Here is a 20,850-nt window from a genome sequence, read left to right as displayed (position 1 = left end):
AGACAAAGAGGCCAGCTGACCTGAGGTGGGGTCATGGATTGGGTCAGTCATATGAAGAGAATAAGAAGTTTTGGAAAGAAGTGAAGAGAGTAAGGAAGGCTGGTTCAAGAATTGAAGAGACACTGAAAGATGGAAATGGAAGGTTGTTAAAAGGAGAGGAGGAAAGGAAAAGGTGGGCGGAATATTAGGAAAATTTACTGAATGTTGAGGATAATGGGGAGGCAGATATAATTGCTGTTGCAGGTGTTGGGGCGCCGGTGATGGGAGGTGAAAATGAGAGAGAGATTACAAGACAGGAAGTAAGGAGAACACTACAGCATCTGGTATGAATGGTGTGAGAGCTGAGATGTTGAAGGAAGGGGGTGTGACTGTACTTGAATGGTTGGTGAGATTGTTTAATATGTGTTTTGTGTTGTCAATGGTACCAGTAGATTGGGTTTGTGCGTGTATTGTACCACTATATAAGGGTAAGGGAGATGTGCATGAGTGTTGTAATTCAAGGGGTATTAGTTTGTTGAGTGTAGTTGGAAAAGTGTATGGTAGAGTACTGATTAATATGATTAAGGATAAAACAGAGAATGCAGTATTAGAAGTACAGGGTGGTTTTAGAAGAGGTAGGGGTTGTATGAATCAGATTTTTACAATTAGGCAGATGTGCGAGAAATATTTAACAAAAGGTAAGGAGGTTTATGTTGTGTTTATGGATCTGGAGAAAGCGTATGATAGAGTTGATAGGGAAGCAATGTGAAATATGATGAGGTTATATGGAGTTGGTGGAAGGTTGTTGCAAGCAGTGACAAGTTTCTACAAAGGTAGTAAAGCATGTGTTAGGAAACGAAATGAAGTGAGCGATTGGTTTCCGGTGAGAGTGGGGCTGAGACAGGGATGTGTGATGTCGCGCTGGTTGTTTAACTTGTATGTTGATGGAGTGGTGAGAGAGGTGAATGCTCAAGTGTTTGGACGAGGATTGAAACTGGTAGACGAGAATGACCATGAATGGGAGGTAAATCAGTTGTTGTTTGCGGATGATACTGTACTGGTTGCAGACGCGGAGGAGAAGCTTGGCTGATTAGTGACAGAATTTGGAAGGGTGTGTGAGAGAAGGAAATTGAGAGTTAATGTGGGTAAGAGTAAGGTTATGAGATGTACGAGAAGGGAAGGTGGTGCGAGGTTTAATGTCATGTTGAATGGAGAGGTACTTGAGGAGGTGGATCAGTTTAAGTACTTGGGGTCTGTTGTTGCAGCAAATGGTGGAGTGGAAGCAGATGTGCGTCAGGGAGTGAATAAAGGATGCAAAGTGTTGGGGGCAGTTAAGGGAGTAGTAAAAAATAGAGGGTTGGGCATGAATGTAAAGAGAGTTCTGTATGAGAAAGTGATTCTACCAACTGTGATGTATGGATCGGAGTTGAGGGGAATTCAAGTGACGGAGAGACAGAAATTGAATGTGTTTGAGATGAAGTCTCTAAGGAGTATGACTGGTGTATCTCGAGTAGATAGGGTTAGGAACGAAGTAGTGAGGGTGAGCACAGGTGTAAGAAATGAGTTAGCAGCTAGAGTGGATATGAATGTGTTGAGGTGGTTTGGCCATGTTGAGAGAATGGAAAATGGCTGTCTACTAAAGAAGGTGATGAATGCAAGAGTTGATGGGAGAAGTACAAGAGGAAGGCCAAGGTTTGGGTGGATGGATGGAGTGAAGGAAGTTCTGGGTGGTTGGAGGATAGATGTGAGAGAGGCAAGAGAGCGTGCTAGAAATAGGAATGAATGGCGAGAGATTGTGACGCAGTTCCGGTAGGCCCTGCTGCTTCCTCCGGTGCTTTGGATTACCGCGGAGGTAGCAGCAGTAGGGGATTCAGCGTTATGAAGCTTCATCTGTTTTGGATAACAGGGGAGGGTGGGCTGTGGCACCCTAGCAGTACCAATCAAACTCGGTTGAGTCCCTTGTCAGGCTGGGAGGAACGTAGAGAGGAGAGGTCCCCTTTTTTGTTTCATTTGTTTGATATCAGCTAACCCCCAAAATTGGGGGAAGTGCCTTGGTATATGTATGTATGATCTATACAGGATGTACGGCAATCCTAAAACTACATAAAGACAATAAGAACATTTCGCTTTAGAAAGAGTTAGGCAAGGAGACCCCATCTCTCCCAAATTATTCACGGCATGTATAGGAGAAGATTTTAAGAATTTAGATTGTGAAAATGTAGAAACTAATATTAAAGGCGAATATCTAAACAACTTAATATTTGCAGATGATATAGTTGTGTTTATTGAATCAAGGAAGGAATTACAAAAGATGAAAGAAGATTTGAATAGAGAAAGTAAAAATGTAGGACTGGAAATGATTATGAGTAAAACTATGATAATGTTCAATAAAAATGCAGAGACAACAAATAAGAGTTATGAACGAACCTCTAGAGATTGTTAATGAGTATACGTACTTAGGGCAAACAGTAAGTGTTTCCCCAGGACACGAAGCCGAAACTGGAAGAAGGCTAAGCATAGGATGGGAGCACTTGGTAAATAAAATGACATTATAGAAAGTAAAACGCCACTTTCTCCAAATTGAAAAGTATTTAATTAGATGATCCTACCAGTATCAATTCATCCATCAGAAAATTATACCCTTATTAAAGCCTTAGAATACAGGAGAGTTACAACTCAAACGATCTATGGTAAGAATAATGATAAGACTAACACTATGAGACAGAAACAGAAAAGAGCAACAGGGATACAAGGGCAAAATAAAGTACAGGGTACTCTAACCAATAAGAAAAATAAATGGGCATGGGCAGGACATAAAATGAGAATTATAGACAATAGATAGACATTAAGAATAACATATTGGGTCCTTGGCGATTGCAAAAGAAGCAGAGGAAGCTAGAGAAGATGATGAATTGACGAACTAAGTAAACTGCGGGTATAGACTGGCATAGAAATGCCATAAAAATATGCGATTGGAAGAACATGTCTGAGGCCTTTGTTCTGCAGTGGACTAACAACGGCTGCTGCTGATGATGATATATATATATGTGTGTGTGTTTGAAACAAAGGGTGACCTGCTTAGTTCTCACTTACCTGGGCCATTGATCTGGAACATGGCGTAGGAAGTGTTGCTGCAATACCTTGGAGTGGCATCACTCTTTGTGATACAGACCAGTCTCAGTAGAGTGGTAGCGTTCACCACGCCTAAGCCTTTGGGCAACAAGCCATTGGGATCGACTGTCAATGTGAAGTTTATTTCTAATTCATCCGTGAAAAACAAGTGCAATATCTGTTGAAGAGACAGAAAAAAGTTTAGATGAGAATTGTAAAATATCAAAGATTACTGCAAGAGAAGATGCTGTATACTTATAAATGAAAATATTCTGAAGTGCTTTGTTGTCACTATGCAGGAAAAAACAGAATTTTGAGCCGATTTAACTGATTTAATACCATAAACTGGCATCACAATTATGTGGCATAATTGACTGAATAAGTTGGTAATATCATCAGACATCACAGCAACAAAGGGGAATCAGGACAACATGACTGACTAAATTGATTACTACTAATAAAAATCTCAACATCATCATGGCACTCTAAACTTACTGACTTGATAGTATTAGCATGCATCACACCACCAAGATCTATGTAGTGCCTTCAACAAAATGCCTCTCTAGAACAGCTGTCTAAGTTAGTAATTAACAACAAAAACTCCACTATAGCAAAGCTTATTATTATTATTATTATTATTATTATTATTATTATTATTAGCTAAGCTACAAAACTAGTTGGAAAACCAAGATACTACAAGCCCAAGGGCTCCAACAGGGAAAAATATCACAGTGAGGAAAGGAAACAAGGAAATAAATAAACGATATGAGAAGTCATTAATCTAGAACTAGAAACTAACGACTATCTACCACTGCAGAACATTTCATTAATTCATTATTATCAATAAAACGTTCCCTCTACAATGCCTATCTAAATGATCTATTAAAAAGTTCATTTGAACCAACTGCCTTATTTATTAGCAGCACAAAATGCCACTAAAGACAATTTGCAATCAGTTTTACCAACTAAATAACAAATATTAATCTACACCATAGTGTTGCCATGGCCTGGTTGGTAGCGTCTCTGCCTGGTGATTGCCAGACGGGGGTTCGAGTCCCGCTCAGACTCGTGAGTGCCTTTACGTCTGCAACCATACCATCCTTGTGAGCTAAGGTTGGGGGGTTTGGGGGAGCCTATAGGTCTATCTTCTAAGTCATCAGTAGCCACTGCCTAGACCTCCCTGGTCCTAGCTTGGGTGGAGAGGAGGCTTGGGCGCTGATCATATAATATATGGCCAGTCTCTAGGGCATTGTCCTGCTTGCTAGAGCAATGTCACTGTCCCTTGCCTCTGCCATTCATGAGCGACCTTTAAACTTGAATATTCTAGCTACTCTAGTAACAAGATGCGCCTCTAGATCGACTAATTGAGTTCATACTTTCAACAAAATACCAATTTACACTGATTCAACTACTTCAGTAATAAAAAAAAAATGAGACTATTAACTAATTGAGAATTCTATTAATAGCAAACAAGTAGCAAAAGCCAATCCGGACCAATAAAGTAATTTACTATATTATTATTATTATTATTATTATTATTATCAATTGCCAAGCTACAACCCTAGTTGGAAAAGCAAGATGCTATAAGCCCAAGGACTCCAACGGGGAAATATAGCCCATTGAGGAAAAGAAATCCGGAAGTAAATAAACAAGTAATGAAAAATCAAAATAAAATCTTCAAAAAACAGTAACAAGATGAAAACCGATCTGTCATACATAAACCATGCAAACCTGTTCAACATAAAAAAACAGACTTATTAAATAATTTCGTACCATAACCACAATTCTACTCTAGATGGATTGATTGAATTTGTACTACCAATAAAATGCCACTTTAGACTGATTGATTGATTTACTATCATCAGGAAGACCTCTCTACAAGAATATAACAACATAGTACTATCAACACAAACCTATTGATTAATTTACTATTATCAACAAAATAACACTTTAATAATCTCCTCATACGCCTACTGATGCAAAGTGCCTCTGTTAGATTTCGCCAGTCGTCTCTAGCTTAAGCTTTTAAATCAATACTTCTCCATTCAGTATCTCCTACTTCACGCTTCATAGTCCTCAGCCATGTAGGCCTGGGTCTTCCAACTTTTCTAGTGCCTTGTGGAGCCCAGTTAAAAGTTTGGTGAACTAATCTCTCTTGGGGAGTGCAAAGAGCATGCCTAAACCATCTCCATCTACCCCTCACCATGATCTCATCTACATATGACACTTGAGTAATCTGTCTTATAGTTTCCTTCTAGAATCATTTAGTACCATCAACAAAATGTCTCTGAACTGATGGGTCCATTCAGTACTATCTTGATTCTTGACCTTAAGTTTTGATTATTTTGTATTACTAAAAATGCCATTCTACACCAACTCTTCATTAATAAGTTCAGTTTAGTACTATCAACAGTTTTATTTATCTCTATCAACAAAATTCAACTCTAAACTTAATAACTCAGTATCATCAACCGAATGCCACTTTATAGATCGATAGGTTAATCTAGCACTAGCATCTTAATACTGAATACCAAATTAATAATTCAATGTCATCAGAAAATGCCACTATATCAAACTAATTATAATTTCTATACTATACGCAAAATTGCAGTCTATGCTTAACAAATAGTTAATCAAGAATCATCAACATGATCCCGTTCTTAACGGATTGATTAATCATGTGCAGCTTCTCTTAAATGATGGAATTATCTAATACTTTCTTCCAAATGCTACAGTAGACACAATAGTTAGCTTGGCAATAATAATAGATTGTCAATTTAGACGGATCGATTAATTTGGTAAGTGCAATAAAATGTCATTTAAGACCCGACTAATTTATTACCAATAATAAAATATTAATCTAGATTCTAGACCGACGGCCTAATCTATAAGTCAATTCTTTCTAGTGAGGCAGATTTGCACCGACAAGCAGGGGTGCCCTTTTAGCTCGGAAAAGTTTCCTGATCGCTGATTGGTTGAACAAGATAATTCTAACCAATCAGATAGCAGGAAACATTCCCGAGCTAAGAGAGTACCGCTAAGAGTCAGTGCAAATGCACCTCATTAATAAAAATGAGTATAGTCCTACCGACGAAATGCCATTCTAGAAAGATTGGTTAACTTCTCGCTATCACCAGACAGCACAACTAAACAGCCCACCAGACTCACATTGAAATCTATGTAATTGGTGTAGGTGACGACCCCGGGAATGTTGGAGTCCCACATATCTAGAGGAAAGCCGAGAAGCGAGTCATTCACGAGGCCCACATACTTCGGGAAATACAACCTTATTAGGGCGTTGTTGGCCTCCTCTTGCGACACGTTCATGTCGTGGTGAATGCGACCGGTGAAGCTTATCTGGGCTCTGGAAAAGGATAGGAAGTATGGATATAGTTATGCTAAGAAGTTATTATTATTATTATTATTATTATTACTTGCTAAGATAAAACCCAAGTTGGAAAAGCAAGATGCCATATGCCCAAGGCTCCAACAGGGAAAAATAGCCCAGTGAGGAAAGGAAATAAGGAAATTCGTTCGTTCGTTCGTTTTAGAACGCCTTGCTTATAGCATGACATGGGCTCTTGCACTGGGGCAGCCCGTAAGAAAGACTTAAGGAAATAAATAAACTACTACAAGAGAAGTAATTTAACAATTAAAATAAAATATCTTAAGAACAGTAACAACATTAAAATAAATCTATCATATATAAACTATTAAAACTTAAAAAAAAACAAGAGGTAGAGAAATAACATAGAATAGTGTGTCGGAGTGTACCCTCAAGCAAGAGAACTCTACTCCAAGACAGTGGAAGACCATGGTACAGAGGCGATGGCTATGGCCAATCTTGTCGTAGATGTATTGAACTTTGGCAGACTAAATCCTTTAATAAATTTCAAAAGCCCCAAAAAGAATCCTAATTACTTGCCGATATATCCTAAAGAAACATTATTTTTTTTATTTGAATAAATGTCATTACCTATGAACCAACCACTATTTCAATATATTTATAAATCTTTAATAAATTTTATATATATTTTCTCAAATGTGAAACACATACGATGAAAAGATAATTTTCATGTAAATACTTCCAAAAAAGAAGAAAAAATGTAAACTATATTGTTCACGAACATGATGGACTACTTCAACGATTAACCATTGGTGTGCCTGTGATTTTATGTAGACAAGCCGAGGTTCAAATCACTTTTATTCACGTTGTTATAAGAGGTGGCTGGTCCTTCACGAAAGATGAATAAATGAACACATTCAATTTTACTTACAGCGGTTGAAAAGGAGAGGTAGTATCCTCTGTTATTTCGAGCTCAGTGGCAACTTCTATGGCTTCTGTCCCGGTAACCAAAAGAACAAGTTCTTTTTCAATGACGAAAATCATATTCCCAGCCTGCAATTAGAGAACATATGCTAAAGATTCATATATATATATATATATATATATATATATATATATATATATATATATATATATATATATATATATATATATATATATATATATATATATACATATATATATATATATATATATATATATATATATATATTTATATATATATATATGGGTAATGATGGGATGGAGAGCATTTGGTACACAAATTGTAATTATGAAAGCAAAATACCACTTTCTCAAAAAAGAAAAGTATTTAATCAGATGGTCCTATCAATATTAACTTATGCATTTGGAGCCTTACTAAAGCCTTAGAACATAAGCTAGTCACAATTCTAAAATCTATGAAAAGTATAATGATGGGAATGACACTAAGAGATAGAAAAAGTGCAGCATGGATACGTGAGCAAACTAAAGGATATTCTACCATGTAAGAAAAAAGAAATGGACAATCTAAATCTTAAAAAACTTAAAAACTTCTAGACATGCTGTGAATAATTCGGGAGAGAGGGGGGGGGGTCTCCCTGTCTAATTCCTTTCTCAATTGGAGTTTTTTCACTACCTTTGTGTAGTTTTAGGATTGTTGTACTTCCTGTACTTTAAATGTTCTAACATAAGATCCATACATCTATATTATTATTATTATTATTATTATTATTATTATTTTTAATATTAGTATTATTATTATTATCATAATTAATACCATTATTATTATTATTATTATTATTATTATTATTATTATTATTATTATTATTAGAATAATAATAATAATAATAATGATAATAATAATAATAATAATAATCATTATTATTATTATCATTATTAATCTTTTCTCCTTCCAATGATATTCCGCCTTCCATCACATACTCCATTCTCATCACCTCTGTCTTTCTTCTTTTTATCTTGAGCCCTACCTCGTCTATTTCATGCATCCTGGTAAGCAAGCATTGCAAATCCTGTGGTGTTCTGCTAATAAGGATAGCATCATCAGCATACTCTAGGTCAACTAATTTCCTATTACCAATCCAGTCCAATCCTTCTCCACTATCTCCGACTTTTGTACGTATTACAAAATCCATGAGGAGGATAAACAACATAGGTGACAACACGTTCCTTTGGAGAACTGGAAATTCATTTGATAGGACTCCATTAACCTTAACTTTGCACTTTCTATGCTCATGATCATACTTATTCAAATTCACATATTTAAGAGGAATTCCATAATAAAGCAGGACTCTTCATACAACTGGCCGGTGCGCACTATCAAAGGCTTTTTCATAATCCACTAATGCTATCAAGAGTGGATTTCTATATTCTGCACATTGCTGTACAATATGTCTCAAAATGAAAAATTTGGTCAGTGCAACTCCTACCTTTTCTAAATCCTGCTTGTTCATCTCTCAGCTTTTCATCAATCTTTCTCTCCGGTCTCTTTAGAATAATCTTACGATATATTTTCATAACAACTAAGTGTTATGCCTCTGTAATTATTGCAATAAGTCAGGTCTTCTTCATTTTTTTTTTTTTTTGCCCTTTTCACCAACACTCCTAACTCCCATTCATCAGGTTTTGCTTCTTCATGCCACATTCTACAAAATAATCTTGCAAGTACTCTGAGAGTCACATCATTTTCGGTCAGTATCATCTCGGCACTTTTGCTATCGTATCCCGGGGCTTTCCATCTCTTTAGTGTTTTAAGGATAGCTTCAACTTCAAAAACACTGAATTAATTCATGGGCGCGCACATACACACATATATATACATACATACATACATACATACATACATACATACATGCACACACACACACACATATATATATATATATATATATATATATACTGATAGGTAGATAGAGAGAGATAGATAGATAGAGATGAATCTTATGATAGAACACTTAAGGATAACTATACAGGAAGTACAGCAATTCTAAAACTACATAAAGAATGTAAGAAAATTCCAATTGAGAAAGGAGTTAGACAAAGCTTTAACTGTAGTCTCACTTTAACAGTAAAGCTTAAACAGTTGCCTCACCTTAACAACAAATCTTAGACTGTAGTCTCACCTTAACAGCAAAGCTTATAGTGAAAATGTCCCCAGAGGCTGTGGAGTTGGTGTGGTCTGCAATGAGCAGATCAGCTTCTAACCATATTTGGTCATCCTCAGGTTTTGGAGCCATATGTAAGTGGGTCATCCCTGTAAGTTTTTTCATATGAAAATATTTGAGTGTCATTAGCATATTTATAATTTGTTATTCATTTTTCACGCAAGCAAGAAAAAAAATCACTGCATTACCACAAGACAAAAATGCCAGTGGCAATAATGATTATTGTATTATTGTGTTTATAAATTATCGTTATTCATGAGTAATAAAAGGATAAAATGAATTAAACGGGAACATAGTTTCTCATTACGAAGTGCCAGTACCGTGATTAGTGATGTATTTCAAGTCGGCTACAAGTGTGTCAGTCTGAGACTCGTGTATCATTGGGAAGTCGATGGACGAATTCTGGATGATGGTTGGTTTGTAAAGCAGACAGTCTTCCAGGAGACAGCCCACATTACTACCTGCGCTGCCAACACGGAAGCTGAAATAGAACGTAAATGGGTCATGGTAAAGAACATTATAATAATAATAGGGGCAAATTCATCTTTTAAATAGGCTAAGAGAGACGGCAGAAGATGCAGCTATGCCATTTTAGCTTGTCTTTCTTTCTTGTGTGATGCAATACTTTTACTGATTCCTTTTAATACAGGACGATATGTAAATCGAATAACTGGTGAGATGATACCGGCTGAAAATGAAGTGATCCCCAGAATATATCACAGGAGGTTGGGCTGAAGATAAATAGAAGCAAGAGATGGTGAGAATGGAATATGCTATGTAAGATGAAATATTGGAAGGATAAAGCATCAATGAGGTATAATCATTTAAGTATTTAGGAACTATGATCTCTAATACACGGTCTTTAGAATTCGAGTTTAATGAAATGGACATGAATCGTGGTATTACAATGAAACAATATCCAACAGATTTTGTAGATTTGAGAACAAGCCCTCAGAAGAATATTGGGAGTTAAATGGTAGGACAGGATTAGAAATGAAACGATAGGAGAGATTACTCGAGTGCCGTATGTGGATGAGATCATGGTGAGGGGTAGATGGAGATGGTTTGGACATGCTTTTCGTACTCCCCAAGAGAGATTAGTTCACCAAACATTTAGCTGGGCTCCACAGGCACTAGAAGGGTTGGAGGACCCAGGCCTACATGGCTGAGGACTATAAAGCACGAAGTAGGAGATGATGAATGGAGATGTATTGAATTAAAAGCTCAACTTAGAGACGACTGGGGAAATCTAACCGAGGCCCTTTGTGCCAATAGGCGTAAGAGATGATGATGGTATGTAACAAGGAGCAAACATGTTTCACCATTTTTTATCTAAAGTTAAGGTCACCAAAAAACCTTGGCAGTTTCAAAACGTCATTACTCATGAAGTGTAAAAACCTTGGCAAGTGTCATTAAAACAAGTCCCTCTACGGTGTTATTATTTTTCATGTTGGAAGAGCCAATTCCCACTGTTCCAGTTGGGTCACCATGGCTCATAATTAAATATGTTGCTTCAGTTTCTTGCAGATAATAGTTACAGCAACAGGATAATGTCTGCAGCCAAAGAAAAGGAGCAGCAGATTACAGTAAGTTATACAAAGGAACAGACCGATGTAATCAGCAAAATCTGTCTGATGAAAAAATCATCATAGAAATATTGCGCAAATAAATTACGACTCACGGGGGCAACTACAACAATTTATATCATTACCAATGGCAAGTTATAAAACCACATACCTCATTATCAGAAACCATCTATGACACAGACTAACTGAAACTGAAAAAGTAAGATATTTAAAGTCTCGCTTTGTTTACTTAATTATGACATCTATACCGTTTACAACGTTTCGAGAAATCTAAAATTACTCCTAGATCTTTGCTCAGGCAGCATCTACAGTATAACGTTTATAAAGCCTCCAGAAGCTTAAAATTACTGCAAGATCTTTGCTCAGACTCTATAACGTTTACAACGCTTCCAGAAGTCTAAAATTACTGCCAGATCTTTGCTCAGACAGCATCTATAACGTTTGCAACGCTTCCAGAAGTCTAAAATTACTGCCAGATCTTTGCTCAGACTCTATAACGTTTGCAACGCTTCCTGAAGTCTAAAATTACTGCCAGATCTTCGCTCAGACTCTATAACGTTTGCAACGCTTCCAGAAGTCTAAAATTACTGCCAGATCTTCGCTCAGACTCTATAACGTTTGCAACGCTTCCAGAAGTCTAAAATTACTGCCAGATCTTCGCTCACACTCTATAACGTTTGCAACGCTTCCAGAAGTCTAAAATTACTGCCAGATCTTTGCTCAGACTCTATAACGTTTGCAACGCTTCCAGAGGTCTAAAATTACTGCCAGATCTTTGCTCAGACAGCATCTATAACGTTTACAACGCTTCCAGAAGTCTAAAATTACTGCCAGATCTTTGCTCAGACAGCATCTATAACGTTTACAACGCTTCCAGAAGTCTAAAATTACTGCCAGGTCGACCACCCAATTAGGTAGATCATTTCACAATCTGGTCACAGCTGGTATAAAACTTCTAGTATTGAGCCTTATGATAGAGAAGGCACGACTGTTAAAATTACTGCATGCCTACTACAATGTATAGGATGGTACAGTCTGGGTAGATATAAATGCAAGGGATGGTCAGAATTATGAAAAATCTTATGAAAAATGCATAAAGAACTAACATAACGATAGTGCCAGAGATTAATATTTAGATAAGGAATAAGAAATTTAATACACCGCAAGTTCTAGTTCGACAAATTAAGATGAGTCAGCAGCAGTTTCAAAGAAGTATTAGATGATGCATCTATTTTCCTGTTCAATGAGCTTTCGGGAAATTTTAAGACACATTCATATAGATAGTAGGTTGCTCAAGGCACCATCCACCTGCAGAAATATTACCACTAGAGAGTTATTGGGTGCTTTGATTTGACAAGATAGCACCGCATTGGATTCCTCTCAGGTTACGGCTCCTTCCTCCTTTGCTTGAGCATACACCGAACAGGATGGCCTATTCTTTACACATTCTCCTCTTTCCACATACATTTGATAAGACTAAGGTAACCAAACCATTTTTCTACCCTTAAGGGATTAAATATTGTACTGTAATTATATAGCAGCGCTTTTCCAATCGGTATGTGTAAAAGAGACTCTTTAGCTATGATAAATAGTTCTTCTTGGAGCCGATGTGGTAATGTCCCTAACTGGTGAACGCCAGACTGGGGTTCGATTCCCGCTCAGACTCGTAAGTTTCTTTGGTCGCTGCCACCTCACCATCCTTGTGAGCTGAGGATAGGGGGTTTCGGGGAGCCTATAGGTCTATCTGCTGAGTCATTAGCAGCCATTGCCTGGCCCTCCTTAGCCCTAGCTTGGGTGGAGAGGGGGCTTGGGCGCCGAACACATATATATAGACAGTCTCCACGGCATTGTCCTGCTCGATAGGGCAATGTCAATTGCCCTTACCTCTGCCATTCATGAGCAGGCTTCAAAAAAAGAAAGACACACCAAAATCAAACCATTGTTCTCTACTCTTGGGTAGTACCATGGCCTCTTTACCATGGTCTTCTTCTACGGTCTTGGTGTAGAGTTTCCTTGCTTGAGGGTTCACTTAGGCAACTCATTTTGTTTATTTCCTTTTTTTAACTGGGCTATTATAAGAAACTACAGTTATTTTTTAAATCTATAGAATTACCTAATCTTTCAAATATTAGGTCAAAAGTCTAAATAAACATTATCTGTATTTCTCAAGGATTTAAAATAAAAACTAAAGTAAAGGATTCAATTGAAAAAAATATATAGTTTTTTAAAACAAAGTAAGAAAAAGATGAACCAAAATTCACTCACCTGAATCCGTGGACAGTGACGTAAGCCCGGCCTAAATCCGTTGGTGTTAGAATCCCAAACTGTGCAAAAAAAGAAAAAAAATGCATTACGGTCACTGCAGCTATGTTATTTTGGGATCTATTTGTTTAGGGAAATTAATGGAAAATATGACATGGCAGTAAGGTCACCCTGGATTTTTGTATGCTTAATGCTACAGAAGAAATCCTTTAATTCACAAAAGAAATCTTTACAATTGTACGGAAATGGTGCACAGGATTAATATATATGTGTATGTATATATATGTATATATATATATATATATATATATATATATATATATATACATACATTATATATATATATATATATATATATATATATACAGTATATACATACATATATATATATATATATATATATATATATATATATATTTATATATATATATATATATATATATGTATATGTATATAAAAGTATATATATACACATATATACATATATATACATATATATACATACATATATATATATACATATATATATATATATATATATATATATATATATATATATATATATATTATATATATATATATAATAAAATCTGTACAAAAGGAGGGAAGTGTTTATACAATCATACAAAACCAATTGTTTATCAGTCCTAATACATATCTGTTTAAATACAAAACCAATTAGTCATTAACCCTGATACTAATCTATGCAAAAGAAAGTAGAGTCAATACAAATTAAACTGGTCATTAGTCCTAATACAAATATGTACATTAGAAGAGTAAAAAAAATCTGCAAAAAAATAAAAAGTGAATAGAGGACCATTAGGGTATTGGTCCAGAAAAAAAAATAGTTATTAGTCCTAATACATAGTTGTACAAAGGAGAAAAAATCAGAATTTAATCTCCTCAGGATGGACTGCAACAAACTCTCACCAGATTCAACGATGGTAGTTTTCAATGTACAGTAACGTATTCATACTAAACAAGTGTAAAGATTGTGGTAAACAAAGTATATATTTACTGTATAAAGCTCAGGTTAATTAAACATAATTAATGGAAAATCATGTTTACAACCATCTATTGTAGATATCAAAACAACTCAATCTTTTTCAAATAACGCTAGAAAATATATTCTCTTGATTTTTGAGACAGAACTTTTCTAAATTGCAAACATTAAAAGATTCTTTTAAGGCAGAAATTTGCCAAATCCTAAACATTAAAGTCTCTTGAGATAACTTTTCCACACTGCAAACATTAAAAAAATCTTTTAAGACAGAACTTAACCACATTCGAAACATTAAAAAATCTTTTACGACCACATTCTAAACATTAAACAGTCTCTTGAGACAGAACTTTACCACATTCCAAACATTAAAAAATCTTTTAAGACAGAATTTTTCCACATTGCAAACATTAAAAATACTTTTGAGACAGAACTTTTCCACATTCCAAACATTGAAAAAATCTTTCAAGACAGAACTTTAACACATTCCAAACATTAAAAAAACTTATTAAGACAGAACTTTACCACATTCCAAACATAAAAAAATCTTTTAAGACAACTTTTCACATTGCAAACATTAAACAATCTTTTAAGACAACTTTACCACATTCCAAACATCAAAAAATCTTTTAAGACAGAACTTTACCAATTCCAAACATTAAACAATCTTTTAAGACAACTTTTCACATTGCAAACATTAAACAATCTTTTAAGACAACTTTACCACATTCCAAACATCAAAAAATCTTTTAAGACAGAACTTTACCAATTCCAAACATTAAACAATCTTTTAAGACAACTTTACCACATTCCAAACATTAAAAAATCTTTTAAGAGAGAACTTTACCACATCCCAAACATTAAAAAATCTTTTACGACCACATTCTAAACATTAAAGAGTCTCTTGAGACAGAACTTTACCACATTCCAAACATCAAAAAATCTTTTAAGACAGAACTTTTCACATTGCAAACATTAAACAATCTTTTAAGACAAAACTTTACCACATTTCAAACATTAAAAAATCTTTTAAGACAGAACTTTTCACATTGCAAACATTAAACAATCTTTTAAGACAAAACTTTACCACATTCCAAACATTAATAAATCTTTTAAGACAGAACTTTACCACAATGCAAACATTAACTTCCTCTTGGGACAGAGAAGATCTCACCTCTATTGGTAGAGTGGAGAAGGGCGCAAGGGTAAATGCAACGGCCGTCTTCACCCTCTGCCCCTGCGTCACTGTGGTGGTAGTGTTGTCCAATAGCTCAAGTTTCATGCCTTCCGTGACAATCGTTGGAGTGTAAACTGCCGTGGACAGAGATACGGAGTACGATATGGGCGCCAAATCTGTCGTCCCTTCCGTCACTATGACGCTGAGCGTCACAGGGCTGGCGCCACCGTCTTTGAACATGACACCAAATCGGGCAGTGACCTGTAACCACAGGCAGGAGTCGTATTCAGAAGAGAGGGAAACAATGTATGGATGATGATAGAAAGACAGGTGTTTACTAGTTGAGTAAAACAGTAGAGCTTTAGAATGTACCAAACAAATACCCTTACGTAAAACAAGAATATTGTAGCCCTGTCACCAGTACAACTACTGTTTTGTAAAATCTGAAAAGTTTCTTACAAACCCACCATCTGTTGTTTTTCTTTATCTTTCTCAGCTTTGCCATTTATACCCCTAAAATAGTTTTCTTTGTATTATTAAGCAAAATAAGGTTTAATTTTTTATCTTTTGAGCACTCACAAAGACATCTTGTACGGTTGTGGCAACTCGGACCAAGACGATGGCTTTGTGGAGACAGACAACAATGTCAGGATGCCAAAAAACTCAAAATCAGTCAATCAAACCAAATTACAGGTTTAATGCTAAACGGTAGATTCACTTGCTATGATAATAGTATTGCATATAGGTGGTGGTTTCCGTTAAGCCAGTCACAATGGAGATATATATTACCATGAAAAAACATTTATCCAAACTTTTAAAGAATTATTTTATAATCTAACATGTTGGAAATTGTAAAAATAAGCATACGTGATCTAACGAAATCATTTGGCATACTTTGAAATAGGAAAAAAGTAGCAGTATTTAGCTTAAGGTATATTTTTTATGTCATGCACAAAGATTTTGAAAAGTTATTTTTAATAACTGTCTAAACAGTTACTAGATGTAACGAGAAACCCACCTCATTTTCTGCAGGATCTCCTGAAATCTTGAGATGACAAACTTGCAAAAGGTCGATATACACAGTTTCGTCTAAATCTGTGACGTTCTTCACTGCCGTTGTTAAAGATGGAATAAGACAAGGCAAATTCTTCCCAACCTGCAAGACAGAAGAATGTCACACAGATTTAGAATTAAATTGTTTGAAATGTGTCTACAGAAAGGCATAACCTATTGCTATATATACAACAAACCTTCCTTAACCAAACATTGTTTCAGAACTGCAAATACTAGCCTTTTACATAAATAATTTAGTTTTCTAACTGAAATTAACAAATACTAAGAGATGTTTATTTATAAGTGAGCTAGAACACACTCATGTGTACCTGAATGTATGTGACACAATTTTTTTTCCCATAGGCTCTTTTCCGCTAGGAAAGTGTTGCGTCAGAAGAGCAAAGATTTCAGGTTTCTTAAAATATATTCAGATGTGAAGTTGCTACCCAAGAGCCCTTATTCTTGAACTAAGCAGATGCAGGTACACAAATTTAGCCAGGTGGACTACAGAGCAATACAGTACTACGAAATTGACTTTGGTCCCATATATCATCAGCAGAATAAATCTCATGCCTAAACTAGCTTATTTCTCAAAACCAGCTTACCATAGAGTTAATTCGGTCGACCTTTTGCTCCACCTTGACCTTGACCTTTGACGTAACACTTTCGAAAATTGAATCACTTCCACGTCTCATCATAACAGCTAGTCCCTGAATGTTTCACTACTCTATGAATAAAATTGTGCCCAGGAAGTTGTTCAGACTAAGCAAACAGACAAACAGGGGCAAAAACATAACCTCCCTGAAAGTTTCACTACTCTATGAGTAAAATTGTGCCCAGGAAATTGTTCGCACACAAACAAACAATCACACAAACAGGGACAAAACCATAACCTCCCTGAAAGTTTCACTACTCTATGAGTAAAATTGTGCCCAGGAAGTTGTTCACACACAACCATACAGACAAACAGGGGCAAAAACATAACCTCCCTGAAAGTTTCACTACTCTATGAGTAAAATTGTGCCAGGAAGTTGTTCACACACAACCATACAGACAAACAGGGGCAAAAGCATAACCTCCCTGAAAGTTTCACTACTCTATGAGTAAAATTGTGCCCAGGAAGTTGTTCACACACAACCACACAGACAAACAGGGGCAAAAACATAACCTCCCTGAAAGTTTCACTACTCTATGAGTAAAATTGTCCCCAGGAAGTTGTTCGCACACAACCACACAGACAAACAGGGGCAAAAACATAACCTCCCTGAAAGTTTCACTACTCTATGAGTAAAATTGTGCCCAGGAAGTTGTTCACACACAAACATTCAGACAAACAGGGCCAAAACCATAACCTCCCTGAAAGTTTCACTACTCTATGAGTAAAATTGTGCCCAGGAAGTTGTTCACACACAACCACACAGACAAACAGGGGCAAAAACATAACCTCCCTGAAAATTTCACTACTCTATGAGTAAAATTGTGCCCAGGAAGTTGTTCACACACAACCACACAGACAAACAGGGGCAAAAACATAACCTCCCTGAAAGTTTCACTACTCTATGAGTAAAATTGTGCCCAGGAAGTTGTTCACACACAAACATTCAGACAAACAGGGCCAAAACCATAACCTCCCTGAAAGTTTCACTACTCTATGAGTAAAATTGTGCCCAGGAAGTTGTTCACACACAAACATTCAGACAAACAGGGCCAAAAACATAACCTCCCTGAAAGTTTCACTACTCTATGAGTAAAATTGTGCCCAGGAAGTTGTTCACACACAAACATTCAGACAAACAGGGCCAAAAACATAACCTCCCTGAAAGTTTCACTACTCTATGAGTAAAATTGTGCCCAGGAAGTTGTTCACACACAACCATACAGACAAACAGGGCCAAAAACATAACCTCCCTGAAAGTTTCACTACTCTATGAGTAAAATTGTGCCCAGGAAGTTGTTCACACACAACCATACAGACAAACAGGGCCAAAAACATAACCTCCCTGAAAGTTTCACTACTCTATGAGTATAATTGTGCCCAGGAAGTTGTTCACACACAACCATACAGACAAACAGGGCCAAAAACATAACCTCCCTGAAAGTTTCACTACTCTATGAGTAAAATTGTGCCCAGGAAGTTGTTCACACACAACCATACAGACAAACAGGGCCAAAAACATAACCTCCCTGAAAGTTTCACTACTCTATGAGTAAAATTGTGCCCAGGAAGTTGTTCACACACAACCATACAGACAAACAGGGCCAAAAACATAACCTCCCTGAAAGTTTCACTACTCTATGAGTAAAATTGTGCCCAGGAAGTTGTTCACACACAACCATACAGACAAACAGGGCCAAAAACATAACCTCCCTGAAAGTTTCACTACTCTATGAGTAAAATTGTGCCCAGGAAGTTGTTCACACACAAACATACAGACAAACAGGGCCAAAAACATAACCTCCCTGAAAGTTTCACTACTCTATGAGTAAAATTGTGCCCAGGAAATTGTTCACACACAACCATACAGACAAACAGGGGCAAAAACATAACCTCCCTGAAAGTTTCACTACTCTATGAGTAAAATTGTGCCCAGGAAATTGTTCACACACAACCATACAGACAAACAGGGGCAAAAACATAACCTCCCTGAAAGTTTCACTACTCTATGAGTAAAATTGTGCCCAGGAAATTGTTCACACACAACCATACAGACAAACAGGGGCAAAAACATAACCTCCCTGAAAGTTTCACTACTCTATGAGTAAAATTGTGCCCAGGAAGTTGTTCACACACAACCACACAGACAAACAGGGGCAAAAACTTAACCTCCCTGAAAGTTTCACTACTCTATGAGTAAAATTGTGCCCAGGAAGTTGTTCACACACAACCACACAGACAAACAGGGGCAAAAACTTAACCTCCCTGAAAGTTTCACTACTCTATGAGTAAAAGTGTGCCCAGGAAGTTGTTCACACACAACCACACAGACAAACAGGGGCAAAAACATAACCTCCCTGAAAGTTTCACTACTCTATGAGTAAAAGTGTGCCCAGGAAGTTGTTCACACACAAACATACAGACAAACAGGGAAAAAACCATAACCTCCCTGAAAGTTTCACTACTCTATGAGTAAAGGTGTGCCCAGGAAGTTGTTCACACACAAACATACAGACAAACAGGGAAAAAACCATAACCTCCCTGAAAGTTTCACTACTCTATGAGTAAAGGTGTGCCCAGGAAGTTGTTCACACACAAACATACAGACAAACAGGGAAAAAACCATAACCTCCCTGAAAGTTTCACTACTCTATGAGTAAAAGTGTGCCCAGGAAGTTGTTCACACACAAACACACAGACAAACAGGGGCAAAACCATAACCTCCCTGAAAGTTTCACTACTCTATGAGTAAAATTGTGCCCAGGAAGTTGTTCACACACAAACACACAGACAAACAGGGGCAAAACCATAACCTCCCTGAAAGTTTCACTACTCTATGAGTAAAATTGTGCCCAGGAAGTTGTTCACACACAAACACACAGACAAACAGGGGCAAAACCATAACCTCCCTGAAAGTTTCACTACTCTATGAGTAAAATTGTGCCCAGGAAGTTGTTCACACACAACCACACAGACAAACAGGGGCAAAACCATAACCTCCCTGAAAGTTTCACTACTCTATGAGTAAAATTGTGCCCAGGAAGTTGTTCACACACAACCACACAGACAAACAGGGGCAAAACCATAACCTCCCTGAAAGTTTCACTACTCTATGAGTAAAATTGTGCCCAGGAAGTTGTTCACACACAAACACACAGACAAACAGGGGCAAAACCATAACCTCCCTGAAAGTTTCACTACTCTATGAGTAAAATTGTGCCCAGGAAGTTGTTCACACACAAACACACAGACAAACAGGGCCAAAACCATAACCTCCCTGAAAGTTTCACTACTCTACGAGTAAAATTGTGCCCAGGAAGTTGTTCACACACAAACACACAGACAAACAGGGCCAAAACCATAACCTCCCTGAAAGTTTCACTACTCTACGAGTAAAATTGTGCCCAGGAAGTTGTTCACACACAAACACACAGACAAACAGGGCCAAAACCATAACCTCCCTGAAAGTTTCACTACTCTACGAGTAAAATTGTGCCCAGGAAGTTGTTCACACACA

At 36.7% G+C, this 20,850-nt stretch overlaps 1 protein-coding gene across 1 annotated transcript in view; it reads right to left on the bottom strand.

Annotated features, from left to right (window-relative positions):
• Nucleotides 1-20,850, bottom strand: part of LOC137631087 (uncharacterized) — a 169,392-nt gene that overhangs the window by 16,595 nt on the left and 131,947 nt on the right. The window contains 8 exon segments of the mRNA XM_068362713.1: nucleotides 3,073-3,268; nucleotides 6,259-6,454; nucleotides 7,368-7,489; nucleotides 9,559-9,689; nucleotides 9,921-10,081; nucleotides 13,452-13,510; nucleotides 15,623-15,886; nucleotides 16,644-16,781. Of these exon segments, the coding sequence (XP_068218814.1) occupies nucleotides 3,073-3,268; nucleotides 6,259-6,454; nucleotides 7,368-7,489; nucleotides 9,559-9,689; nucleotides 9,921-10,081; nucleotides 13,452-13,510; nucleotides 15,623-15,886; nucleotides 16,644-16,781 (1,267 nt within the window).

This window comes from Palaemon carinicauda, chromosome 39 (genome assembly GCF_036898095.1).
Source record: "Palaemon carinicauda isolate YSFRI2023 chromosome 39, ASM3689809v2, whole genome shotgun sequence".
NCBI lineage: Eukaryota > Metazoa > Arthropoda > Malacostraca > Decapoda > Palaemonidae > Palaemon > Palaemon carinicauda.
This window is presented reverse-complemented; position numbering and strand designations above follow the sequence as displayed.